Source organism: Gossypium hirsutum, chromosome A01 (assembly GCF_007990345.1).
Source record: "Gossypium hirsutum isolate 1008001.06 chromosome A01, Gossypium_hirsutum_v2.1, whole genome shotgun sequence".
Classification (NCBI taxonomy): Eukaryota; Viridiplantae; Streptophyta; class Magnoliopsida; order Malvales; family Malvaceae; genus Gossypium; species Gossypium hirsutum.
In genome coordinates, this window is record NC_053424.1 from 112,949,365 (window position 1) to 112,972,996 (window position 23,632).

Below are 23,632 nucleotides of genomic sequence, written 5' to 3' on the forward strand. Positions count from 1 at the left end.
GATACTCTAAACCCTAAACCAACTTAGACCACAAATACAAAACCCCTAACCCCAAACTTTAAACCCCAAAACCATTCGGTAACCCCTAAACCAACCATATAACTCCTAGACCATAAAGCCCAAACTATAAAGTACTCTAAAAACTGTTAACCCTCAACCATAATAAACATATATATTTTTGGGAATTAATTCGTGTGGCCAATGTTAGTGTAGTACAAATTAAAACACATATATATGTTTATATTCTTAATTATATTAAATAATATGAGTACGTATATATATAAAATACATGAATCTTAGTAAAATCCAAATGTCGACGTTCTTCAGTTAATTTTTACCTAATAGTATCATTTCCTTAAACCCTTAACCTAAACTTAATTTTTATAACATATTTTATTTCAGATATTCTATTTAATATTCTAAATATATTTAAACAAAAAAAATAGATAATTAAAAATTCACAATAGCATTATTATTTATACAAAGTTACATAGCTTTAATAAAACAATTAATTCTCTATTGGAACACTCTAGTTATAATGTCCGGTCTGTAAGATATTTCCATGTTATATAAGCTTGGAAATTATACATAATTCAACAAATGCTAAATCCATGCCACATTCAAAATCACCCTTTCTTAATAGCATCCCAGGCTAGGTAAGAATCTGGAAAGGAAATTATCTCTTAAGAAGTTAATAATTGTCCCATTAATTGTAAACTTAATTAAACCCTAACCTTTAAACTCTAAATCATAATCCCTAAACCCTGAATTAATCATAAACCTTCAAATACTAGTTAACTCCTAAACCTTAAACCATAGTTAACTCATAATTAATTAAACATGCTTAAACCATATATCTTAAACCATAAACCTTAAACTATAATGATAATTAATTCAATATTTTAAATTCAATACTATCTCTTTTATGATTATATAAGTAAATATTTAATATATTGTATAATCATAAATTTTAATAATTATTGTTTTAGGGGTTATAGATTAGTGTTTATGATTTTTTTAGGTTTAGGGGTTATGAGATTTTTAGCGGCGTTTTACGAAAAGCGCAGCTAATGCTCTGGTTTTTTGCGGCATTTTAGGAAAAGCGACGCTAATGCTCTGGTTTTTAGCGGCGTTTTACGAAAAGCGCCGCTAATGCTCTAGTTTTTTGCGGCGTTTTAGGAAAAGCGCCGCTAATGCTCTGGTTTTAGCGGCATTTTTTTAGAACGCCGCTATTGCTCTGAATTTTAAAATTTTTGCGCCGCCAAAAGTCTGTTTTCCTGTAGTGGTTGAAAGTCATTAAATATTTTCATTATTTTCCCGCTACATTCCATGATTAATTTGGTTAAAAAGCAATGTAATCCATTGATGCCAACGAAGGGACATGAAGAAAAAAAGGGGAGAGAAAAGTATTGAGACTTTAATTACAAATTGCTTGGGAAAATCTAGTCTTCTTCCGCTTCATCAGTAACAAATTTACCAGTCCCAGGATTTATAGCAGCAAAGAAGAAGAAGGCAACGTTGAACAAAACAAGGGGTTCAATGTCGCTAATAGGAATCCCTGTCTCAATGTTTAACTGTGCTAGTGCTCCTTTCCCTGTTATAATTTCTCCTATCAATGAGAAGGCAATCCCCAGCTGAGCCAATCTTCCCACAAACAGCTCATTTGCCTTTGTGAATCCAAACAATGGACCTAATGAACACAAGCCAAAAGCCATTTTTAATTACCTTATTTTTAGATTTTTTTTTAAAAGTGCCAACATGTGATTCATTGTACAATGTATAAAATACCTCCTTCCTTTAGACCCAATGCGCCCCTGATGCCCTTCCCAGGAGGGATTACTGCCCCTTCAATGCCTGTAGGAGGCTCGTCGACAAACTTACCTCGGTCGCCCAAAGCTCCGATTGCTCCGAGGAGGGTGAAAAGAATGAAGAAGAGAAGAAGGGGTTCAGCTTCATAAATTGGAATTCCTGTCTCTAAGTTCAACTGTGCTAGAATTCCTTTCCCTGTTATTGCTTCACCTAATAAGGATGCCTGCATAGTTTATAATTGCACACCATAAACCCTATGTTCTTGTGCTTACTACAAGCAACATTGGTAATTAACCCAGGTAATTAACAAGAAAATACATAAAACTTAAGACCAGTTTAAGTGCTAATTAACCAATATTGGCTGCTTGAAAAAGGAAATTACTTACAGCAAAGCCAATCATGGCAACACGTCCAACAAAGAGCTCATTTTGCTTGGTAAAACCAATCCCTCCAGAGGTGCCAAAGATTCCATCTTCAACCTTTGGCTTTGGTTTAGGTGCAGCCTTAAAAAGTACAAAAATTGAGTATAGATTAAAGTTCAAGTTCAACTTAAACACTCATTATAAAAAAAAAAAAAGAAACACCCCCAGAAGAAAATATAAAAGAAATTACCTTCTTAGGAGCTGCTTTGGTCTTTGGTTTGAAGAGTGCAAAAGTGGTGAAAGCTTTAGATGATGAAGCAGCAACAGTGTTAGAGTGTGGATTGAATAAGAAATGAGAGGAGGGTTTAGGCTTTAACCCTTGAGCTTGAAAATGGAGTAAAGGGTGATCTCTCTTCAAGTTCACAACATGGCTGGTTGAAACGCTGGTACTTGACATTACCAGCATTGTTTGAGCCATTGATTAAAATTTCTGAGATATGTTTGTGATGGGGAGAAAAGTATATATTTGGTTTCAAAACCTTATATTCCTTTTGTTTTTAGATTAATGGTTCAGATTTCAGATTGCGCTTATAAAAGGAAGGAGATGTGGATGTGGTGCGAGTGGTGGTGATGGGCAATGAGAGTGCCCACGTCGTTCCTTACATGCTTTTATGGTGGAAGATAATTTCATGCACAAATTTACTAGGCTCCATCCACTGCACGGTTTTCAACGCTACTTTTACCTCTTTCTCACATTTTTCTTATAAGCAGCTACCTCCATTTTCTTCAAAGGATTAAGTATGTATTTTGAGTCTAAATTTGATATTTTCTCTTAATTTAGTACCTAAATTATTTTTTTCTTCTTTATTTTTAGCTTTTTTTTTAACGTCGGTAAATTTAAGACAAATGACATTTTATGACACTGCCATGTGATTAATGATGATGTGATCATTTAAAAATTATTTTTAAAATGTTTAAAATTATAATATATATAATTTAATATATTATAAATAAAATATTAGTATATTTTAGAAATTAAAAAATGAAAAACTAAATAAAAAGTTAAATTGTTGTTTTTTGGGATGATAAGAAATCTAATAATTTCTTTTAAAAATTTAAAACACAATTTATAACTTTAAAAATTGGGTAAACTACAAAAACTATCATTTATGTTTATTTAAGTTTATGTCTTGGTAACTGATGTTTCAATTGTTAATTTGGTCACTAATGTTATCAATTTATAACTATTTGATCACTGCGTCGTTAATCGTCATTAAAGGTGTATTAAAAGTTAGACATGGCACAAATTGTGTCGTTAAATGCTGATGTGGCTTCCACATCATTGCCACGTAATTTAAAATTTTTAACCATTTTTTCCCTTTTACTTTATTTTATTTTTAATAAATTAAAAAATTACCTCAAATGCCAACAACCGCTTATAATCTCATCCCTATTAAACCCCATGGCAACATCATTAGCTTCATCCACTCACCCTTACCACTACTATCATCACCATCATAATCCCACTAGCCCTTTGACCAGCATATCCATCAACTCTCAAACTGACATTCTCATCACTAACCCATGACCACCATTGCTCTGATACAGTTGAATCCAAAAAACAAAAGAACAAGATAGAGAAGAAAAAAAAAATAGAGCAAAGAGAAGAAACATAATTCAAATTTCCACCCAAAATATGCATAATTGGTCCTCTTTTTCACCAGCTTAAAAGAGAAAACGAAAGAAATAGTTATTTAGGTGATGACAATAGCTATTAGTAGACAATTGGCAACCAACTACAAAACGCCCCGTTTATTAAAAGATTAAACTCACCATTTAACTAAAAGACAAAACGCACCATTTAAACAACCTATTACTCTCCCCCAAAACGAAATGCAGAGTAATGATAAATAATAGAATTTTAAATTCTCCGATAACATGCTCTCCATTCAACCCACTTTCGACTTCACCGACACCCACAACCTATCCACCCTTACCTTCCATTGCTCCACCCATCACTATCTCTCAAATTCACGTAATCCCAGATATCAACAATCATTTATCATCAAGCAACAACCAAAAAAAAAAAAAGGAAACCAAGAAATTCAAAAAAAAAAAAGAAGAAGAAGACAACGACGGCTCCGCCATGAATTTGATAGTTTCTAAGATGTTTCAGAACGATTCCAATAGTGAAGAAAGGAATTTTGACGCAGAGAACAACATATATCGGCCTCGGGGAGATTCAATAGTTAGATTTGTATATTAGAGGGGTTAAATGCTGAAAAGTACCTAAACTGACACTATAATTTGTGGCGGGTCAAATACCCCCACACTTAAGTTGTTGCTTGTCCTCAAGCAAACAAGATAAAAACAAAAGAAAACAATAAAACACACACGAAAAATAAAGTACTCGAGCATGCTTTGTACACAAAATTGGATCAAAGTAATATAAACAAGATGGTGTAGCTAAACATGTAATTCTAGTATGATAGGTAACTCACTCATGATTTCTAAAGTTAGATAAGTTAGTTCAATAAATTACAAGGCAAACAAATCAAAGAATGTTAAGTATAGTTATCCATCAAAATAAATACGCTAATATACATTTATGTTCAAAGAAATATAAGTGGTAAGAAATTTCAATCCTCAGTTCAATTTTCATCCATGCAATGTATCACCTAGGTCATATAGAGAGAAGTGTTTGTATAGGGCATATGAATGCGTGCGAAGGGATTTGAACCACCAACTTGAGGTTTATAACCCACTTATCTACAAAAATGGTACCATATGGTTCCCTAAACCTAAGGTTTAAATGCTACCATGGTTCCAAGTAGGTGGGTTATAAGCCTCGAGGTGGGGGTTGAAGTCTTTTCGCATGTAGGTGGACTCCACAATTATTCATATGCCTTATACCAACACCTCTCATTTGAGTCTTACAGATCCACCAACTAAGGTGCTCTTAACTCCATGAATCAAGCCCATCAGGCAATGACTCACGATATGTTAGCCTCGTTAGAGTATGGAGACAAAATCCCCACTGAGGTATAATCCCTACCTTAATAGGAAAGGCCACTTGAGGGGACATCGTCGTTGCTTGTTTTGTTCAGAAGAATGCTACGACCTTCGCTGCTAGAAAGGGAAGTTTGTGAAAACCCTGTCGGGTCATAATGATTCTTTGTTGGCCTCTCAACTAATAGAGGCTTTTGCTATATGAGAGGCTTTCTCTTAACACCGTGGCTTTACCTTTGGTTCAATCATTGTGGAGTTGGACTTGTTACAGGTGATTAATGCTCTATTTGGTGTTTCTATTGATGGTACTGAATTTGGGCTATAAACTAGGATATTTTGCTTCTTAAGATGCACTTTAGTAATTTAACTTTTTCTTAGGTGAGAAGATAAAACGGCTCATAGTTTAGAACAAGTAACTTTATTGTATGATCAAAATGTTAAGTGGTTTAATATTTTGGAGTCTATTAGGCTTGTTCTTGATGTTGATGGTGGTGCTTCATGTGCCAATGTAGTAAGGGAACGTTGGATTAAGTGTACGGAATAAAGTCTGTTTACTTGGATTTAGTGTTTTGTTCTCCTATTATTCTAGCTTGAATTTATGATGTTTTCTTTTGTTTTAATTATTTCTTTTAAAAAATAAAATGAAAAGAATTATTGATTAATCCATTTAGTTATTAATTTTAAAATTTTAAAATTAATTTTTTTTCCAAAAGTTTAAAATTAATTAATTTAAAAAAAATTAATCTCTAAAAATCTACCGTAACCATGGTAACCCAGTGGCATGGGATAGAACAAGTCCCAACTTGGACCTAAGGGGCAGTCTGGTATCTACGCGCGTAATATAAGACCAAATGAAATGCCCGAGATCTCGTTATTCGATCCTTCCTTCCGACAAAGCATTGCCTAAACATATCAGAAGAACACTTGGCGAGATATGCCAGCGAGCAGTGCAACCGGAGCCTCCCCGGAGGCGCCTAAGATAGTGTGGAACGAGACCCAAAGGAGGTTCGAGACTGAAGACAAGAAAGCCTACATAGAATACGTGTTAAGACATGATGGCAAAGTGATGGACATCATCCACACTTTTGTCCCTTCATCCAAGCGAGGCATGGGATTGGCTTCTCATCTCTGTGTTGCTGCCTTCCATCATGCCAACTCTCACTCTTTGACTATTATCCCTTCTTGCTCTTATGTCTCCGTTAGTCCCCTCTCTCCCTTTCTCTCTCTTTCATTTCATGGCTTTTGTTTGATTGTTGACTTTCCCTCCTGGGTTTGTCAAATCTTTTAGGAACCTTGAAATTTTTGCCTGATCTCACTGTATTTGTATGATTTAGGAACTCTGACTTATACTTGATTAATGGTAGCTCGCTCAATTATTAAATAATTTCATAGAGAACTCAGGTTGGAACCTGGACATAGCATTGTTATTGGGAGGACAGTTACGAACCCTGAAAAAATTAGTTTTTATTGAGGGTAGAACAGACATGAAGTACCCTTTTCATTTGAACCAAGCGAGTGATGCAAACCAATTACCATTTTACATCCAAAAGCTTTCTTCAAGAAATTATTCAATTTCGGTCATAGGCTTTAGCAATAGCATTTTTATGTTACCTTAGGTTGTCTTCTGATCAAATCAAATCAAATGACTAATTGAAGCTGAAATCTAGGTAAAGGGGGTTCTGTATAGCAAAATCTTATCTATGTGGTGGCTAGATCATGATCCTCTTTCATACTTAAATACCATATGATTGTATGCAATGGTCTCTTTTGCTTCTTAGACAAAGTGGATAATGTATCCCAGGCTTGAGTAAAAGAACAGGGTTGTTATTCTACTTCGAGAAGTGGTATTGTTAATGACAGTCATTTATGTTTAACATCAATTACACTTCTGGAGTTAAACTACAGGGTAAAACCCTGCTATTTTTGAAGCCGGATTGGCAAGTCTTATTATTTAACTCAAGTGATTGGTCCATGATTCTTTTACTCGAAGAACAGGGTTAGCAAGTCTTACGATGCATTTAGTGTTGTGAGCTTCCTGGTGTCTGCAAAAAAGTGACGTTGGCTCACTCTTCTGTCAACAATTTTGTGCTTCTTTGGATGATGCAGTTCCTTTAGTAATTGGTTTTTCATTTGTAACTAATCTTCTTCGAGAGTTTCCTTTTACAAATAGGTTTCCCTAAGTTGTTAAATCGGGGACTCTTTTCTGCTACAAAGTACATGTGTTCCTTTCTTGATGAGGAAATGTGAGAGAATTCAGTTTGAAGCTGGAATTATCTAATCCTTGGGATAATTAGGTGCCTTTGGATATGCTTTGACATCATAATTTGTGAACCATTCTACTGAGGAAATATATATTGCTTTGAATTGTTTCGTTCTCGAATAGTGCTGGTGCTTGTTTATGTCATGGTTCAGAAGTCTTTACTGCACATTCGATCATATGTTTCATTTGCTCTTTTCAGGACACTTTTCTTCTACGGAACCCGTCTTGGAACAGTCTATTGTACTCAGAAGACCTGAGATCCAATATCTAAATACCTTCATTTCTTTGTTGTTGTGATTATGCTGAAAGATGATCTACCATATGCATCAACATCTCCCTTTGATCGTGGCGTATAATCTACTTTCAACCAAATGATAATTTGGTGTACTCTTGCAAGTAATATATTTTGCTAACACTTTGTATGTATGCAATAGCTTTTGCATTTGATATTGACACCGTTCGAGTTTGGTAACTTTAGTGAAATCTCTACTGCCTATCTGAAAGCTAATAACTTCCCTTTCAATAACAAATGTAAGTAGGATCATAAATCCATGCATTTTTAATCTATGGTCCAAGGCATGAACTTAATATAATCTCATGAACACAGGTGTTTCTATGTACTATAAATGCCAACTGCTTGTTTGGAGGAAATATGGTATTACTAGGAATACTTCGGGGATGTGCGAGTCAATTCTAATATACTTAATTCAATATTTTAAGTATTATATTTATAATACGTAACAAGAAACAAAACCCTCTTAGAAAAGCAATCAAACTCCAATCAAAAGAATTGGTGCTCTCAATAAAAGAAAATCACTATACCTCAAATCGACTTAGAATGAGGCACATGAGAAACGCGCAAGATAAATCACTAAGTATGAAGACATCTACCAACGTAGCCACTGACGTTACCTTCAAAGAGGGAACGAGCCTTAAGCAATCAAGATCAAGCCAACCAAAGCCCGAGAAAAATTACACATTCCTCAACTAAAGGGGTTGTGAATGTTGGGAAATAAAACACTAGCAGCCCATAAGATGATCCATGCCTCATCAGAAGCAGCCTATGAAGCAAAGAATGCCCACACCAAGGAGAGATCGTCTACTTCAAGGCTTAAGAAGGCACCTTATGTACCCGCTGGCCACCTCCCAAGCCTCCTATAAGAGCACAACACTTGCCACTTTCTAACCCTCCAATGGGAGCGCAACACCTGGTTCTCAAGTTGCCACCAAATGCCCCTCTTGCAAGTTCAAGAAAGGAGTCCAAGGTGCCTGTAAACCGTAGCTGCATGCAAACCACGAGACAAGCCCTCCATTGCACCAAGATCACACGCCTCTTGCACTTTCAAGGCTCGACTCTCTCAAATACTACGAGAGTAATCATTCCTCTCACCAAAAAGTCTCAAGAAGTCCGTAGGCCCCTCGGGGTCCTCTCTCAGCCCCTTTTGGTGCCCAAACGTCAACCACACCAGCTGCAACAATTATCATGTTTTTGCCATATGGAACTACAATATTTCAAGAAGTAAAAAGATAAATAGCGAAAAATAAGTATAAAAAGTAATAACCAAATCAAACCTTGAGCATTAATTTTGTTATTATTTAACATAATAAGTACAGTTCGTTTTTTTTTTCTTTGTAGAAATTTCATAATACAAATAAATATGCATGTCTCGGGATCATTTTAGAAGTTTCTTTTCATCATCATCATCATCATCACTAGCAGAACTTAAAAGTATTATCAACGGAACGTAAATTTGAATAAACCCCAAGAATATTATCAAACATTATGAAAAGTAAACATTATGTTGAATCCTCCTGTGGGGGTAGATGAAAGGAAATAGAAGTTTCCAATAGAACTTCAATAAATTGCCCTTTTCTCCATTTGCATGACCCAGCTGTTATAAGCACAGCAGATTACTTCACAGCCAGAGAAACCTGTTTTTAAAGCTAAGGCCTCATATTCCTTTAGGGTTCTCTCTTTGCCCCCCGGGATTTGAGCTAACATAAACAGATCTTGTTCACAGACAATGTTAGAAGAAACACTGGTATCGGGAACCTCGGGTAAGATGGATTCCACAATAATCACTTTCCCACCATTAGGGACAGCTTCCCAACAGTTCAGGGACAGCTTCCCAACAGTTATTGAGAAGCTTCAAGCAATGTTCATCACTCCAACCACGGAGTATCCACTGCAAGTTTCATAAAGTTACTAAGCTAAATAGATTTCACAACTTCTACATTTATCAATTATGATAAGAAGATAGAAAAAAAGAAGTTCTCCATTCACTAAGCTATAGGACATAAAGGCTTACCTTTAAGAAAATAGCATCACCTTTTGGAACACTTTCAAACATATCCCCGCCAACATGCTCAACACCTATATTGTTAGAAAAAATATGTGAGGTAAGAAAGAAAAATTTAAAACAAGATGCGTAATCACTTTCTTTAATGCTATAAGTTTCCCTCTAAGATACAACAAGTCAAAACAATAGAGCAGAGTAGCAAAAGGTATATCAATATGTTTTTTTTTTTTTTTTGGGTATAAGCCACAAAAAAGGGATCTGTTCAAGAACAAACACTTTTTATTCGGCAAAAGATGTGTTATTTCACATCTTTTCAAAAAGGTTAACCCTGTTAATAGAATATTACCTTAACGTAATTATTCATGCATGCAGTTTTGGCAATGTAATTATTCATGTATGCAATTACTTTTGGTAAAATTATATTTGTAAAGGTAGAACATTTTTTAGAGTGGTTAAAATTAAGTTATATATTTTCATAAAAGTTAAAATGTAATTTTATCACTGTATTGGTTTATATTTTGATAGGTTTTGAAAGGATTAGATTGAAATTCTAACATTTTGGGAGCAAATTATAACTTTACCACATATTAACTTAAAATTTTATAATTTTTGAGAGATTAGCAATTTTCCATTTTGAAGGCTAGAGCCTAGAGCCCTGCCCCTCCCTTCCCCTGAATATAATAATTATAATATAAAAAAAATAATTACACCACTAAACTCAAACCAAAGTGCTTATCCTCAAATATATATCTCCCTCTTTAGATGAGCTAGACATGAAAATCAATAAACGAACATCATGTATAAACATTTTAACTTGTTCATTTCTTAGCAATGTGGGTTTACTCATCTTTGCCAACTACCCTGCAGAACATAATTTGAGATGAATTCGTTTATCATAAATTAATAGCAGATAGAATTAGATAGACTTAAACAAGAAAGAAAATGATATTGTTCTGTAGTTTGCTTGTGGTTTCAAGTGCTTACTGTTAAGGCATGTAAAGAGAAAACAGCACAACAAAAAGCATTTCCCAGCGATGGCAATGCTTTAAATTAACACATACTCATATCAGATTGGACTAACAAGTATCCCATAATTTCATATAGATTTCAGAGAAATCTGTTCAAGAGATAAAAGGGAGTGATTGGTATAGAACCTGAATAAGTGGGTGCATCAGCCAAAACATGAGGCAGATCAAAGTTGATGCCCTTGATTTGAGGATACTTTGAAGTAATAAAACTGAGAGCAACCCCAATCCCACCACCCACATCAACCAACACTTTCAACCCATCAAACCCTTTGTAAACATCAACAATCTCCCTCATTATCAAAGCAGTATGATTTGACATTGCCTGGTTAAATACTCTATTGAATCGTTGATCAGTTCCTGGATATTCAAATGCTGTCATCCCGTATGCCTTACTAAAAGGAAACCCTCCTTCTAGTATAGCATCATTTAAATGGTACCAGCTTTGCATGAAGACTTGGTCATGGTGCAACACAAGGAGAGGTGCAATCGACCCTCCATCTTGATTCTTAACAAGGAACTTGCATAGTGGGCCTGCACCGTACAGTCTTTCAATTTCTTCTTTTTCCTTTGCTTTTACTGAGCATTTGAGAATGGAATGGCTGGCCAACAGGCGTAGCATTCGATCTAGTAGCACTGGTGCGTCAGGATTCTTGGAAGGAAGGGCACTCGCAATCTGGGAAGGTGACAGAAACGCGCCGTCACCAGCGGCTAAAATTGTGTCAATTATGTTCAGCTCCAAGGCTGATTTCAAGACCATTGGAAGTATCACGGCGTTGGCTAGGCGAACGGCCAGTTTCCCAACTTCTTCCTCTTGATCTTCTTGAGACATGGTTTCTTTCTCAGCGCCTGTTTCTGGTTGTTTCACTTTACCAAAATTTTGGAGATCGTATCTGCATATAGGGTGTTCAAACGAGGAGTTAATCTAATTGACTTAGTATTAATCAAATTTTTAATCCTTTAACTAATAATTAAATTAAAATTATTTTTAAAAAATTAATTATTAACCGAATTTACAGAACTAGTAATAGCCTAATATATATAATATTAATATAATTTATTAAGTTCAACTAATTATTTAATTTTAAACCGAATAAATCATTAATCAAAATTTTAAAAAATCTTTTAACTTAAATTTATTAACCAACTGATTAACTGAATTAGATCAATTAATTTAATTTTAACCAAAATTAAAATACTCGGTCACTCAACTATTTGCAGCACTAAAAGCTTTACCTGTGCCCATAATCGTTTATTGCCCTCTCCTTGACTTTTTTTGAATAAATTTTTTCAAAGAGTAAATTATATTACTAGTCATTTAATTATATTTAAGTTTTTATTTTAGTTATTTAATTTTAAAAAATTACAATTAAGTCATCCAACTATTTAAGATGATGTTTTTTTAGTCATCTAGGTGTTGAATAGCTAACCGAAGGATAACATAACCCTTTTCTAATTAAAACAATATTAAATTTAACCATCATCATTTATATGTTATGTCAGTTTAATTCTAATTCTTTTTTAAAAAATAAGCTTTATAAATATATTGTGTCAATTTGATATTGATTCTAAAAAAATTAGAATTTATTTTAAAAATTCAAAAATACAAAAAAAATCTATTTTTAAATATAATAAATTAAAAATACATAAAATTATTTTTAAAAATACGTAAAAGAAATTAGCATAATAACATTGACATTGATAATGGAGTTGTTAGACTTTACAGTTAGAGTCAAAGGGGGTTGACAAGTGTTTTATAAGGGTATAGTAAAATATTAAAAAATATATTTTAAAAAAAGGACACATGACAATTTTTAAGATTGTTTGTGGAATAAAAAAATACACTAGCAACGTACCAAATAGTAACCCATAAAAAATATTAAATAATAATAGTGAAAAGAGAGAAAGAATAAATGAGGTTTAGGTCAAAGAATAATATATGAGTGAGGTACTATAAGATTCATATTCAACTAATACTTATAATTCCTCTTTAGGTTTGGCTCTTTAGAGTTTGTTCCATTTATTTTGCTTTAGACCTGTTTGATTCATTTACTTGCTTTCAAAGAGTAATGGGTTGAAATCAAAAGGGAAAAGATTTATTTTGAAATTTCTCACATGATGGAACTGTTGAGATAGTTTCTTAGTAGTGTCAAGGACCACTGCCTATTGCTGTCTAGCACTACAAGGTCAGAAGCTTGCCAAAGTTGACAAATTTTGGTAACAAAAATCTTTGAACTTTGATTCTAGTTGGTACTTTGCACGACTATAAGCCCATCTTTGGTATCCAAATTACTTATAACAACATATTTTCAAGATTGTTTGGATTTGGATCAAGGCAATCGACTTTCCGAATTCGATAGAATCGCATTGAATAGGGTAAAACTAGGAAGTATATCTTGAAGATTCAAGACTTATCAGAGCTCATTGAAGATATTCTTTATGCTTGTAATCTTGTTGGTTATATGGGGAGATTGATTGTAATTGAGATACTATGTTAGTAAGTCTCAATTCCTTAAAAATTAATGAGACTTATGTAGATATTGTACTGAGTTAAGAGCACTTATTTTGGTTCATTAAGGACCGTTTATTGTGAGTGCATTAAGTGAAAACTAATTGTTACTTGGTTAATGTACTAAGTTTTCTAAAACATAGAGGAGAGTTATCTAGATTTTAGGTGCAAATGCGAGAAATCTAACCTGATGAGTGTTAGAAGTTGTAATCATTTGTTTTACGAGTTGCTAATATATGGATTCTGATTATCTCTTTGGACAATACCCCATGAAAGTTGAAAAACCGAATTGATATATATATTCTATAAATTATTTTTCTGCCTTGTTCATACTTAGTGCCTAATGCAGTTGGCACTAATCTGTAGCACTGCTTCTGGCACTGCTCAAGATTGTTTAGAAATATCTTTTAAAACTTTAAAAAGCTATTGTGTGAAGTCGGGTTATCTTTTTCTTACCAACAACACTTCTCAAGTAGAGAATGAAGGTTGTAGTGATATGATGTGGTGGAAGAGTAATTGGAGCTTGAAAACAACACTTAGAGTTAAGATGTTCATTCTAAAGGCTTATCATGTAGTTCAATTGCAACCAATGAAGCCCTTTTTAACCATCATCATGCATCACCACTTCTATGTCAATGTGCTTCAATGGTTGATGGTCGTGAAACTAACTAAAAATTCAATTTAAGGCAAGTGCACCTATCGAACAGTAGTATAGTTATGGTGAGACCTAAAATATCGTATCCACGAAGACTAAAAGTACTAGTAATTACTATCTTTTTATTATCTAGCTGATAAACTGTAATTTATACATATTTTTATCCCATGCTTAGCACATTTATGGATGATTTCTCCTTAGATTTGATGAATTTGATGCTCCTAATCCTTTAATTTCATGTTTTATAGTTAGCTGAGCACAGGAGAGTAAAAAGAACGAGAAACGGGCCAAAAATAGAGAAAATGGGCAACATGAAAAATCAACACGGGTTGGACTTCCTCACACGGGTAGTCCACACGGTCATGTCCATTTGGCACAATCGAAGTACGACTCATACGGGTAAACCACACGTCCGTGCCTATTTAACAACCTTGACCACGGTCTGAAGCAATCGCACACAGGCGTGTCCCTATCGAGCCCAAATATAGTCCTATTTGGAAAAAGGCACTCTTGAGGGCTCTTAGGCATTCTAACGCATATTTAAATACCTGATGAGGCACTAGAAGGGGGGACACGAAGTAGGAGGCAAGGAATTACTCAAGGAAAACTGATTGATCCATCTCAGAAGCCGGATTCATCGTCAAGACTGAAGATCTCCCTTCAATTTTCTGCAGGAGTTTTGGGTTTTCTTTATGTTTTGTTATCTTTACTCTTTTGAGATGTTTTCTTTCGTAATTATAAACTAAACCCCCTAAATACCTAAGGGGAATGAAACCTAAGACGGATCTTGTTATTATTATCTGAATTGTATAATGAATATTTGACTTGTTCATAATTATGTGTTCTTAATTCTTGTTTTAATATTCCAGGATATTGATTCAAGATAATGCGTTTATTCAGAGGAGCAAAAGTCCCTGCCTAAAAGTAAATTTGTCATAATTAAGCAGAGTTGATTGCACGCCTAGGGATAGGGTGACAAGATTTTGCCGGATTAGGATGAAACTTAATAAGGGAGTTCATAGATCGAGTTAATGCAACACTAGGATGTTAATTAGAAAGAGATTTCAATTAATTAACCTAGGGTTAGACGTTATTAGTCTCGAGAGAGATAATAATATAACTTAGGGATTTCTATGGAGCAAGTCAAATGAATAAGTCGTATAATTCAGAGTTAAATAACAAGTGAAGTCTAGGCAGATTTTTCCTTGGGTATTGTCTTAATCAATCGAGTTTCCCCAAAAGCTTTTCCCCAATTTTCTCTCTGTGCATCCTTAGTTTAATTAATTAGTTTAAATAAACAAATTCCTTAATTTTTAAAGTAATTGCTAGTACTCTTTGTTCCTTTGGGTTCGACAATCCGGTCTTGCTAAAGTTATACTATTGTTCGATAGGTACACTTGCCTTCATCGTGATAATAGTTAGTTTCAAGAACGATTAATTATAAATTTTTAAAACCTGTCACGAATATCACGTATCAAGTTTTTGGTGCCGTTTTCGGGGAACTAAGATATTAGGAACATTCGATTTTTATTACTTTAGCCATATTTACTTTTAGTGTAATTTATTTTTAGTTTAATTTCACTTTTCTAATTTTTATTTTATTTTCTTTTGACAGGTTTTTCGATAGTGAGATCGATCGCACAGTTTGCAGAAACCGAAGAGAAATAAGGCGAAACTTAAGATACACAGAGGAAGAGTAAGAGGACGATATTCACACCACAACCGAGGAGATAGCTAAAAACCAGGAAAATCTGCTACCTCCTGCGATTGCTACTAATCAGAATCCTGCTCCGCATACTATGTATGATTATGCTAAACCTTCTTTAATAGGAACTGAATCAAGCATAGTTAGGCCTGCTGTTGTTGCAAATAATTTTGAACTGAAACCTAACACAATTCAAATGATACAGCAATTTTTTCAGTTTGATGGTTTGCAGGACGAGGATCCCAACGCTCACTTGGCGAATTTTCTGGAGTTTTGCAATACATTTAAAATCAATGGCGTTTCTGATGATGCCATTCATTTTCGGTTATTTCCCTTTTCATTGAGGAATAAAGCTAAACAGTGGTTGAACTCGTTACCACGAGGGTCAATCACTACTTGGGAACAAATGAACGAAAAGTTTTTATTAAAATATTTTCTGCTGGCTAAAACAGCTAAATTACATAATAATTTCTTTTCTTTTGTGCAGATGGATTTAGAAACACTCTACGATGCATTGGGAGAGATACAATGACCTTTTGAGAAGATGCCCTTACCATGGGTTACCACTCTGGCTACAGGTTCAAACGTTTCACAATGGCTTGAATCCTTCGACTAGACAGATGATTGACGCAGCTGTTGGTGGAACTATCAATAATAAGACACCTGAGGATGCTTATGAATTTATAGAAGAGATGGCACTGAATAATTATTAATGACAAGTCATGAGGACAAAGCCAATGAAAACAGTCGGTATTTTTAACGTCGATTTGGTCACCATGCTCTCTAATCAGGTAGAACTTTTGAATAGGAAAATTGACGGTTTTCTTTGTTCTTCATAGGTTCACCCAATAATGCAGTACGAAGCAAGTGGAGGTGGTCAAGCAATTCAGAATACCCACCCTATGGCCACAACATAGAGAATGAGCAGTTAAATTACATGGGTAATAATCCTTGATCTCAAAATAATCCTTATAGTAACACTTACAATGCAGGTTGGAGGAACCACCCAAATTTCTCATGGAGAGGCCAAGGGAATTAGACACCACTGCCTTCAGGCTTCCAACAACTACCTTACCAACAAGAGAAAAAGCCGAACCTTGAGGTAATGCTAACAAAATTCATCTCGGTGTTAGAAACTCGTTTTTAGAATACTGAGACAGCACTTAAGAATCAACAAGCGTCGATCTAAAGGCTCGAAACTCAGATAGGACAGCTCGCCAAATTAATATCTGAACGACCACAAGGTAGCCTGCCGAGTAACACTAAATCTAACCCAAGGGAACAACTCAACGCAATTACCATCCAAGACAAGGAAGGGTTAGTGGAACCTGAACCAAAACCAAGGCAAGGAATCGTGGTAAGTAAAAGCAAAGTTGAGGTAGACCACAGTGAACAAACACCGGTAAGTAAAGAGTACAAACCTCGTGTGCCATACCCTAATGCGATAAGGAAAGAACGCACAGACACATAATTTAGAAAATTTCTTAAATTATTAAAGAAATTACATATTAACTTACCGTTTATTGAAACTCTTTTGCAGATGCCAAATGGAGTCAAATTTTTAAAGGAGCTTTTAACAAATAAGCAGAAGTTGGATGAGGCTAAATGCTGTTTGCTCAGCCATACTACAGAATAAGCTAACCAACAAATTAAAAGGTCTAGGAAGTTTTACGATTCCTTGTTTAATTGGTAGCTTAGATGTTAATAATGCTTTGGCTGATTTAAGGGCTAGTATCAATGTCATGCCTTACAAAATGTTTAAGCAACTAGGTCTTGGGAAACCCAAACAAACTAGGATGAGTATTCAATTAGCCGATAAAACAATCAAATTTCCTAGTGGTATTATTGAAATTTATATTCCCAGTTGATTTCGTTGTTCTAGACATAAAGGAGGATAGTAATGTTCCTTTAATTTTAGGGAGGCCCTTTTTAGCAACTGCTAGAACAATAATTGATATTGGCACAAGTGAACTCACACTTCGTGTGGGAGACGAAACAATCACCCTTCAAGCTCGTAATTCGAGTAACACATCAAAAATTGAGGGTGATTGTATAAATCGTACTACTAATATCGATCATATGGTAAAACCCTCTGTGCAGAAAACAGGTTCGAAGAGCGCACATGAGCCTTGTTCGAGTGACGACAAGGGACCTATCTATGAAGAACGAAAGCTACGAGTTGAGGAACTAGATGAATGGTGGACACATAAATCGAAAACACACGATAAACCAAAACCACACCATGACGAGTTCAATATCTCACCAAATCAACTCAAAGTTGGAGACAAAGTACTACTAGATGCAGTAGACCCTCGGATTGCCACCTCTGAACCTAATGGAGAAATCCCTCTTACCGTACTTAGCATTTTCCCATACGGCACAGTCGAGGTAATTCATCCCAAATTTGGTACATTCAAGGTAAATAATACTCGTCTAAAACCTTATTCTGAAGAAACTGATAGCAGGGATGAGAAGTGTAAACTCCTTGAACCACCATGACCATGCAAAGAGAAGTAAGTTGAGCTTAGACTCTAAATAAATGCTTCTCGGGAGGAAACCCGAGCACTAACAGTATTGACTTCTTTAAATTTTAGTTTTTAACATTTAATTCACTAACCGAGTCACTGAACACAGGATTTTCAGAACCACACGGACATGCCTTAGGCAGTGCCTATACCACGGGAGGCAACACGGCCGTGCGATACGGTCGTGTGAAAATAGAACAGAAACGTTTCTCTAACACGGGATTCGATAAGTTGCCATGGTCGTGCGACATAGCCGTGGGCAATCCTGCCAAATTAACACGGACGTGCAACACGCCCGTGCTCGCCGACCGTGGTCGACCTTGTCAAAACAACACGGGCGTGGGATCAGCGAACGAAGAATGACACGGACGTGCAACATGGCCGTGTGCACCAATGCACCCAATTTTGAAAACCACGAAACGTACGGGCTGGAATGAGGGCACACGGGCGTGCCTCGCGGCCGTGTGCCCCAATTTCTTTATAAACACCTATTATTTTTATTTTTTTAATTTTATATTTATTTATATGTTGAAATTACTTTTTATTTTCCTTTAATTCTATTTTTATTTTATCTTGAGATTTTATAATTTTTATTTGGCCATTTCTTTACGAGTAATTATGTTTCTTTATATTTCCTAAGAGAAGTTCCTGATTCTATCATAGTTATAAAGAGCTCCAAAGCTGGAAAAGGTTCTCCACGACTACCATGTCCTGCCCGACTACCATGATAACTTCTTTGCTGGACAATATGGTTGTGGAACCAACCTTTACCACCACCGGAGTATCCTCCTCCAATCTCATCATTGCCTTGGCCGATTATTCTCCATAACTCCAAATGAAGGAGTCCATTCATCATTCAGGAAGTTTCAATTCTCTCCCTATCTTATGGTCTTATATTTATACCGTCGTAAATCTAACTTTGTACATTGAGGGTAATGTACATCTTAAGTGTGGGGGGTCTTTTATATCATTATCAGAAAAATCCCTGAATTCTGTCTTATTCTCATTTGATCTTCTCATATCATTATTAGAATGAATTTTGATTGATTTATGATTTTCTTTTAATATGTCTTGAATTAAAACATAGGCATTTATGCATTGATTATTCAAACTTTAAGGAATTAGAGAATCAAGCATGATAAAGTTGATTTTTGAGAAGTAAAAATTTTTAGGTTGTTTCCCCAAGTTTAGGTATTATCTTGAGTTGAAATTCACAGGTTTAAACATCAAAAAACCATAATTTTTGTGAGATCTTGAGCCTTTAGAGCATCAATTATTTCTTTCATGCTCACTCTTATTGTTGCTTTGAGTGCGTCAATATTGAATTGTCATTCTAGAACTTGCTTAATTATGCATGTCAAGACCACATCATTTGATTTGATATGTAGAGATGATAAAGGAACTTAGGTTTAACTGTAACACCCCTTACCCGTATCCGTCACCGGAACAGGGTACGAGGTATTACCGAATCATAATACATACCATTAAATAAAACCAAAACAACAAAATATGGCATATAATTAGATCATGAATAATTATAACATATGCCTTTAATAATATTAGCCAATTTCAAAGGCTTCGAACAAAATAATCGGTCAAATACTATACTTAATATTTTAAGACCTAGACAATTATGACACGTAACAAAATAACAAAGTCTACTATACATGCCATAATTCAAAATGTTTAGTTCAAATACCCAAAAATATTGATAGTGCAGGCAGATCTTCAACGATCCTTGACTCCTGTGCAAGCTGGACGACATTATAAGACAAAAGAGAGAAAAGAGGGTAAGGTTATAGCTTAGTAAGCAAGTATGTAAATAATGAATAAGAATCTAATATGTTTACACAATAATTCAAGTGTATCTACTTTTAATTTCACCATTTGCTCCTCTTTGGTCAAGTTGTCTCTACTACGTCATACTCATTAAATAAATCATAACTCGAGTTACAAAACTTGAAATTCAATTCTGTCACATTTTCCTGAAACTAGACTCATATTAATTTTTACTAATTTTTTTCTAGAATTTTTGGTCAAGCCAATTAGTACAGTTTATTAGTTAAAGTTTCCCCTGTTATACAGCTCGACTGATCTGACCTATGTTCACTACGAATTGAATTTCTCCCAGTAAAAAATTCAAATAGCCATGGAATCTATTTTATTTAAAACTAGACTCAATAAGGAATCTAGACATATAAACTATATTTCTTAATTAGTTTTGTACAATTTTTAATGATTTTTCAAAGTAAGAACAGGGGATTACATAGTAATTCTAAGCAAGTCACACACAATTATAAATATCTCAAATTATAGAGTTCCTTTACTTGCTCTGTTTCTTTTACATGAAAATAGACTCATTAAGCTTTAGATTCATACTCATTCAGCCTCTAATTAAATTCCTACTATTTTTGGTGATTTTTCAAATTCACGTCACTGCAACCGTCCAAAACAGTATTACTGCTAATTCACTCTTTCACATTTTCTTTGTATTTACCCCATTTAGCCTACATATCACAATTCACTTTCACCACATTTCATACATCACAAGTGTAGGTTCATGATTACAATGTCACTATAAAATCATCCCGTTGAACAATTCGGATCAATCCTCGATACTTAGTGGTTTCAGCACACAGCTCCACCATCATATTTCATATAATTCGGCTCTCTTGTACACGTGGTGAACACTTAGTACCACCCATGTGACCTAGCCAATTTATCTCGTAGCTCTCTTGTCTACATGGTGTCCTTCACTTGGAATCACACATGCGAACTAGCTACATTTACCCTCTCCCGTAGCTCTCTTGTCTACATGGGATACATCCCGTATCACACATGTGACCTAGCTACTACATAGTGTCTCGTAGCTCTCTTGTACACATGATGTGCACTTAGCACCATACACGTGACCTAACTACATTTCATCTATATTATTCAATCTTTTCGAAAGTTCAACCGGGATTTCTCTCACTATTACTTATTTCCATTCTTCCAATAGTCAGTTTATAATTTAAAATCATCTAAAATATATAAAATAGGCTGAAATAAAAAAAATGTAAATGAAGTTAATGTATTATTTACATACAAACTTACCTCGGTGCAAAATATGGAAATTTTGCAATTTAGTCCAAAACATTTTCCTTCCCTCGTTCGAGGTTGATTCCACGCCTTTCTTGATCTATAATAACACATTTATCTCATTTAACACTCATACTATTTATTTCAATCCAAAAATCACATTATGTAAAAATTACTTTTTGCCCCCTAACTTTTACAAATTATGATTTTGCCCCTAGGCTCGGAAATTTAATTTCAACCCTTATTCTTATGTTTTATGACATACTGAACATTTTTCTCTTTTATAACAACATCAAATTCTCACTCTAACATGCACTTATGAGCATTAGGTATTTTTACCGATTATACCGTTTTGCTCGCTTTTGCTAAAAATCGCTTAGAAAAGATCGTTCTCCTAACCTCAAACATTTATATTCCACCATAAAACATCAAAATACATGCATATCATTCATGGGTAAATTTTTAAACATAAACCCTAACTCGAAATAATGGTAGAAATAGGTAAACCGAGCTACGAGGATTTCAAAAATGTAAAGAACATTAAAAACGGGGCTTGAATGCACTTACTATTGAGCTTGAAAGCTTGAAACAAACCCTAGCTATGGAGAACATGCAAGTTTCGGCCAAGTTAAATGAGGATGAACATATTTTTGTGTTATTTTTCCCATTTTATTTCATTTATTATGCAAATGACCAAAATGCCCTTACTACTAAACTTTCTAAAAATTCCATTCATGTCCAAATTTTTGTCCATATAAAGTATAATAGTCTAATTGCCATTTAAGGACATCTAATTAAAACCCCCATTTCAGTCAAGTACTTTATGAACTAGAACTCACATTTTTCACCTATTTCAATTTAGTCCTAAACGTCAAATTAAACACCCAATCGATAAAATTTCGCAACGAAATTCTCACACGATTATGCAATCATAATATAAACACTAAAACTTAATCAAAATAATAAATTCTCAGATTCATGGTTTTGAAACCACTGTTCTATTTTGGCCCTAAATCGGGCTGTTACAACTCTCCCCCCTTTAGGGATTTTCGTCCCTGAAAATCTTACCGGTAAAAAGGTTTGGGTACTATTTTCTCATGGCTTCCTCCGGTTCCCACGTAGCTTCTTCTACTCCATGTCTTTTCCATAACACTTTCACTAAAGCTATACTTTTCTTTCTCAACTGTTTTACTTCTCGAGCCAAAATCTTAATCGGTTCCTCATCATAGGTCAAGTCCGAACGAATATCAATTTCTGTTGGAGAAATCACATGTGAAAGATCAGAACGATAACATCACAACATTGATACATGAAACACGTTATGAATTCTTTCTAATTCTACTGGTAATGCCAACCGATATGCCACTGGTCCAATCCTCTCAATAATCTCGTACGGCCCAATAAAACGCGGACTCAACTTGCCTTTTCGGCCAAATCTCAGAATCTTTTTCCATGGTGACACCTTCAAGAACACTTTATCACCCACATGAAATTCAATCTCTTTTCTTTTTAAATCTGCATATGACTTTTGTCGATCTGAAGCAGCTTTCAAGCAATCCCAAATTACTTTTACTTTCTCTTCGGTTTCTTTAACTAGATCAACCCCATGAATCTGTTACTCACTAAGGTCGGTCCAATATAAAGGAGTTCGACACTTGCGACCATACAAGGCTTCGTATGGTGCCATCTGTATACTCGACTGAAAACTGTTATTGTAGGCAAATTCAACCAAAGGTAGATATTTCTCCCAACTGCCTTCAAATTCTAAAACACAGCATCTAAGCATATCTTCGAGTACTTGGATTACTCTTTTCGACTGACCATCTGTTTATGGATGAAACGCGGTACTAAAGTTTAATTTTGTGCCCAAAGCTTCTTGTAACTTTTTCCAGAATCTCGAGGTAAACCTCAGATCTCTATCTGATATTATAGACATAGGTACCCCGTGCAACCTCACAATTTCAGCAATATATAATTCAGCTAATTTATCAAGTAAGTAATCGGTACGTACCAGTATAAAGTGAGCCGACTTTGTTAACCTATCAACTACTACCCAGACAGCATCCTTCTTTCTAGGAGTTAGTGGCAAACCGGTTACAAAATCCATGGTAATCCTATCCCATTTCCACTCAGGCACCATTACCGGTTGGAGTAATCCTGAAGGCACTTGATGTTCAGCTTTTACTTGTTGACAGATCAAACACTTAGTTACAAATTCAGAAATGTCCCTTTTCATGTATGGCCACCAATATAACTTCTTTAAATTATTATACATTTTTGTGCTACCAGGGTGAACTGACAAACAGCCATTATGCGCCTCATGTAATATTTTCTGTATCAATTCATCATTTTTCGGTACACATGTCCTGACTCGAAACATCAAACAGTCATC

The 23,632-nt window shown here is 34.9% G+C and overlaps 2 protein-coding genes and 1 pseudogene across 2 annotated transcripts; 1 reads left to right on the forward strand and 2 right to left on the reverse strand.

The window, feature by feature from the left end:
- Positions 1 to 1,337: 1,337 nt before the first annotated feature.
- LOC107939009 (photosystem II 22 kDa protein, chloroplastic) lies at positions 1,338 to 2,841 on the reverse strand. Its single transcript, XM_016872296.2, has 4 exons — positions 2,422 to 2,841; positions 2,196 to 2,312; positions 1,789 to 2,032; positions 1,338 to 1,690 (listed from the first exon to the last, which is right to left on the reverse strand). The coding sequence occupies exons 1-4, from the start codon at positions 2,647 to 2,649 to the stop codon at positions 1,443 to 1,445; spliced, it is 837 nt and encodes a 278-aa protein (XP_016727785.1). The 5' UTR covers positions 2,650 to 2,841; the 3' UTR covers positions 1,338 to 1,442.
- A 3,120-nt stretch (positions 2,842 to 5,961) lies between these two features.
- Positions 5,962 to 7,912, forward strand: LOC107939015 (acetyltransferase At1g77540). Its single transcript, XM_016872300.2, has 2 exons — positions 5,962 to 6,378; positions 7,640 to 7,912. The coding sequence occupies exons 1-2, from the start codon at positions 6,115 to 6,117 to the stop codon at positions 7,709 to 7,711; spliced, it is 336 nt and encodes a 111-aa protein (XP_016727789.1). The 5' UTR covers positions 5,962 to 6,114; the 3' UTR covers positions 7,712 to 7,912.
- Positions 7,913 to 8,998: 1,086 nt separating this feature from the next.
- Positions 8,999 to 11,675, reverse strand: LOC107939014 (caffeic acid 3-O-methyltransferase-like; annotated as a pseudogene).
- Between the last annotated feature and the right edge of the window lie 11,957 nt (positions 11,676 to 23,632).

Excerpts from the sequence above, each read along its gene's own strand:
- LOC107939009 (XM_016872296.2), bottom strand. The coding sequence starts at position 2,649 with ATGGCTCAAACAATGCTGGTAATGTCAAGTACCAGCGTTTCAACCAGC. Across the intron at positions 2,313-2,421 it reads CCAAAGCAGCTCCTAAGAAG|GCTGCACCTAAACCAAAGCC; the intron begins GTAATTTCTTTT and ends GTACTTTTTAAG. Across the intron at positions 1,691-1,788 it reads ATTGGGTCTAAAGGAAGGAG|GTCCATTGTTTGGATTCACA; the intron begins GTATTTTATACA and ends TGTGTTCATTAG.
- LOC107939015 (XM_016872300.2), top strand. The coding sequence starts at position 6,115 with ATGCCAGCGAGCAGTGCAACCGGAGCCTCCCCGGAGGCGCCTAAGATA. Across the intron at positions 6,379-7,639 it reads CTTCTTGCTCTTATGTCTCC|GACACTTTTCTTCTACGGAA; the intron begins GTTAGTCCCCTC and ends TGCTCTTTTCAG.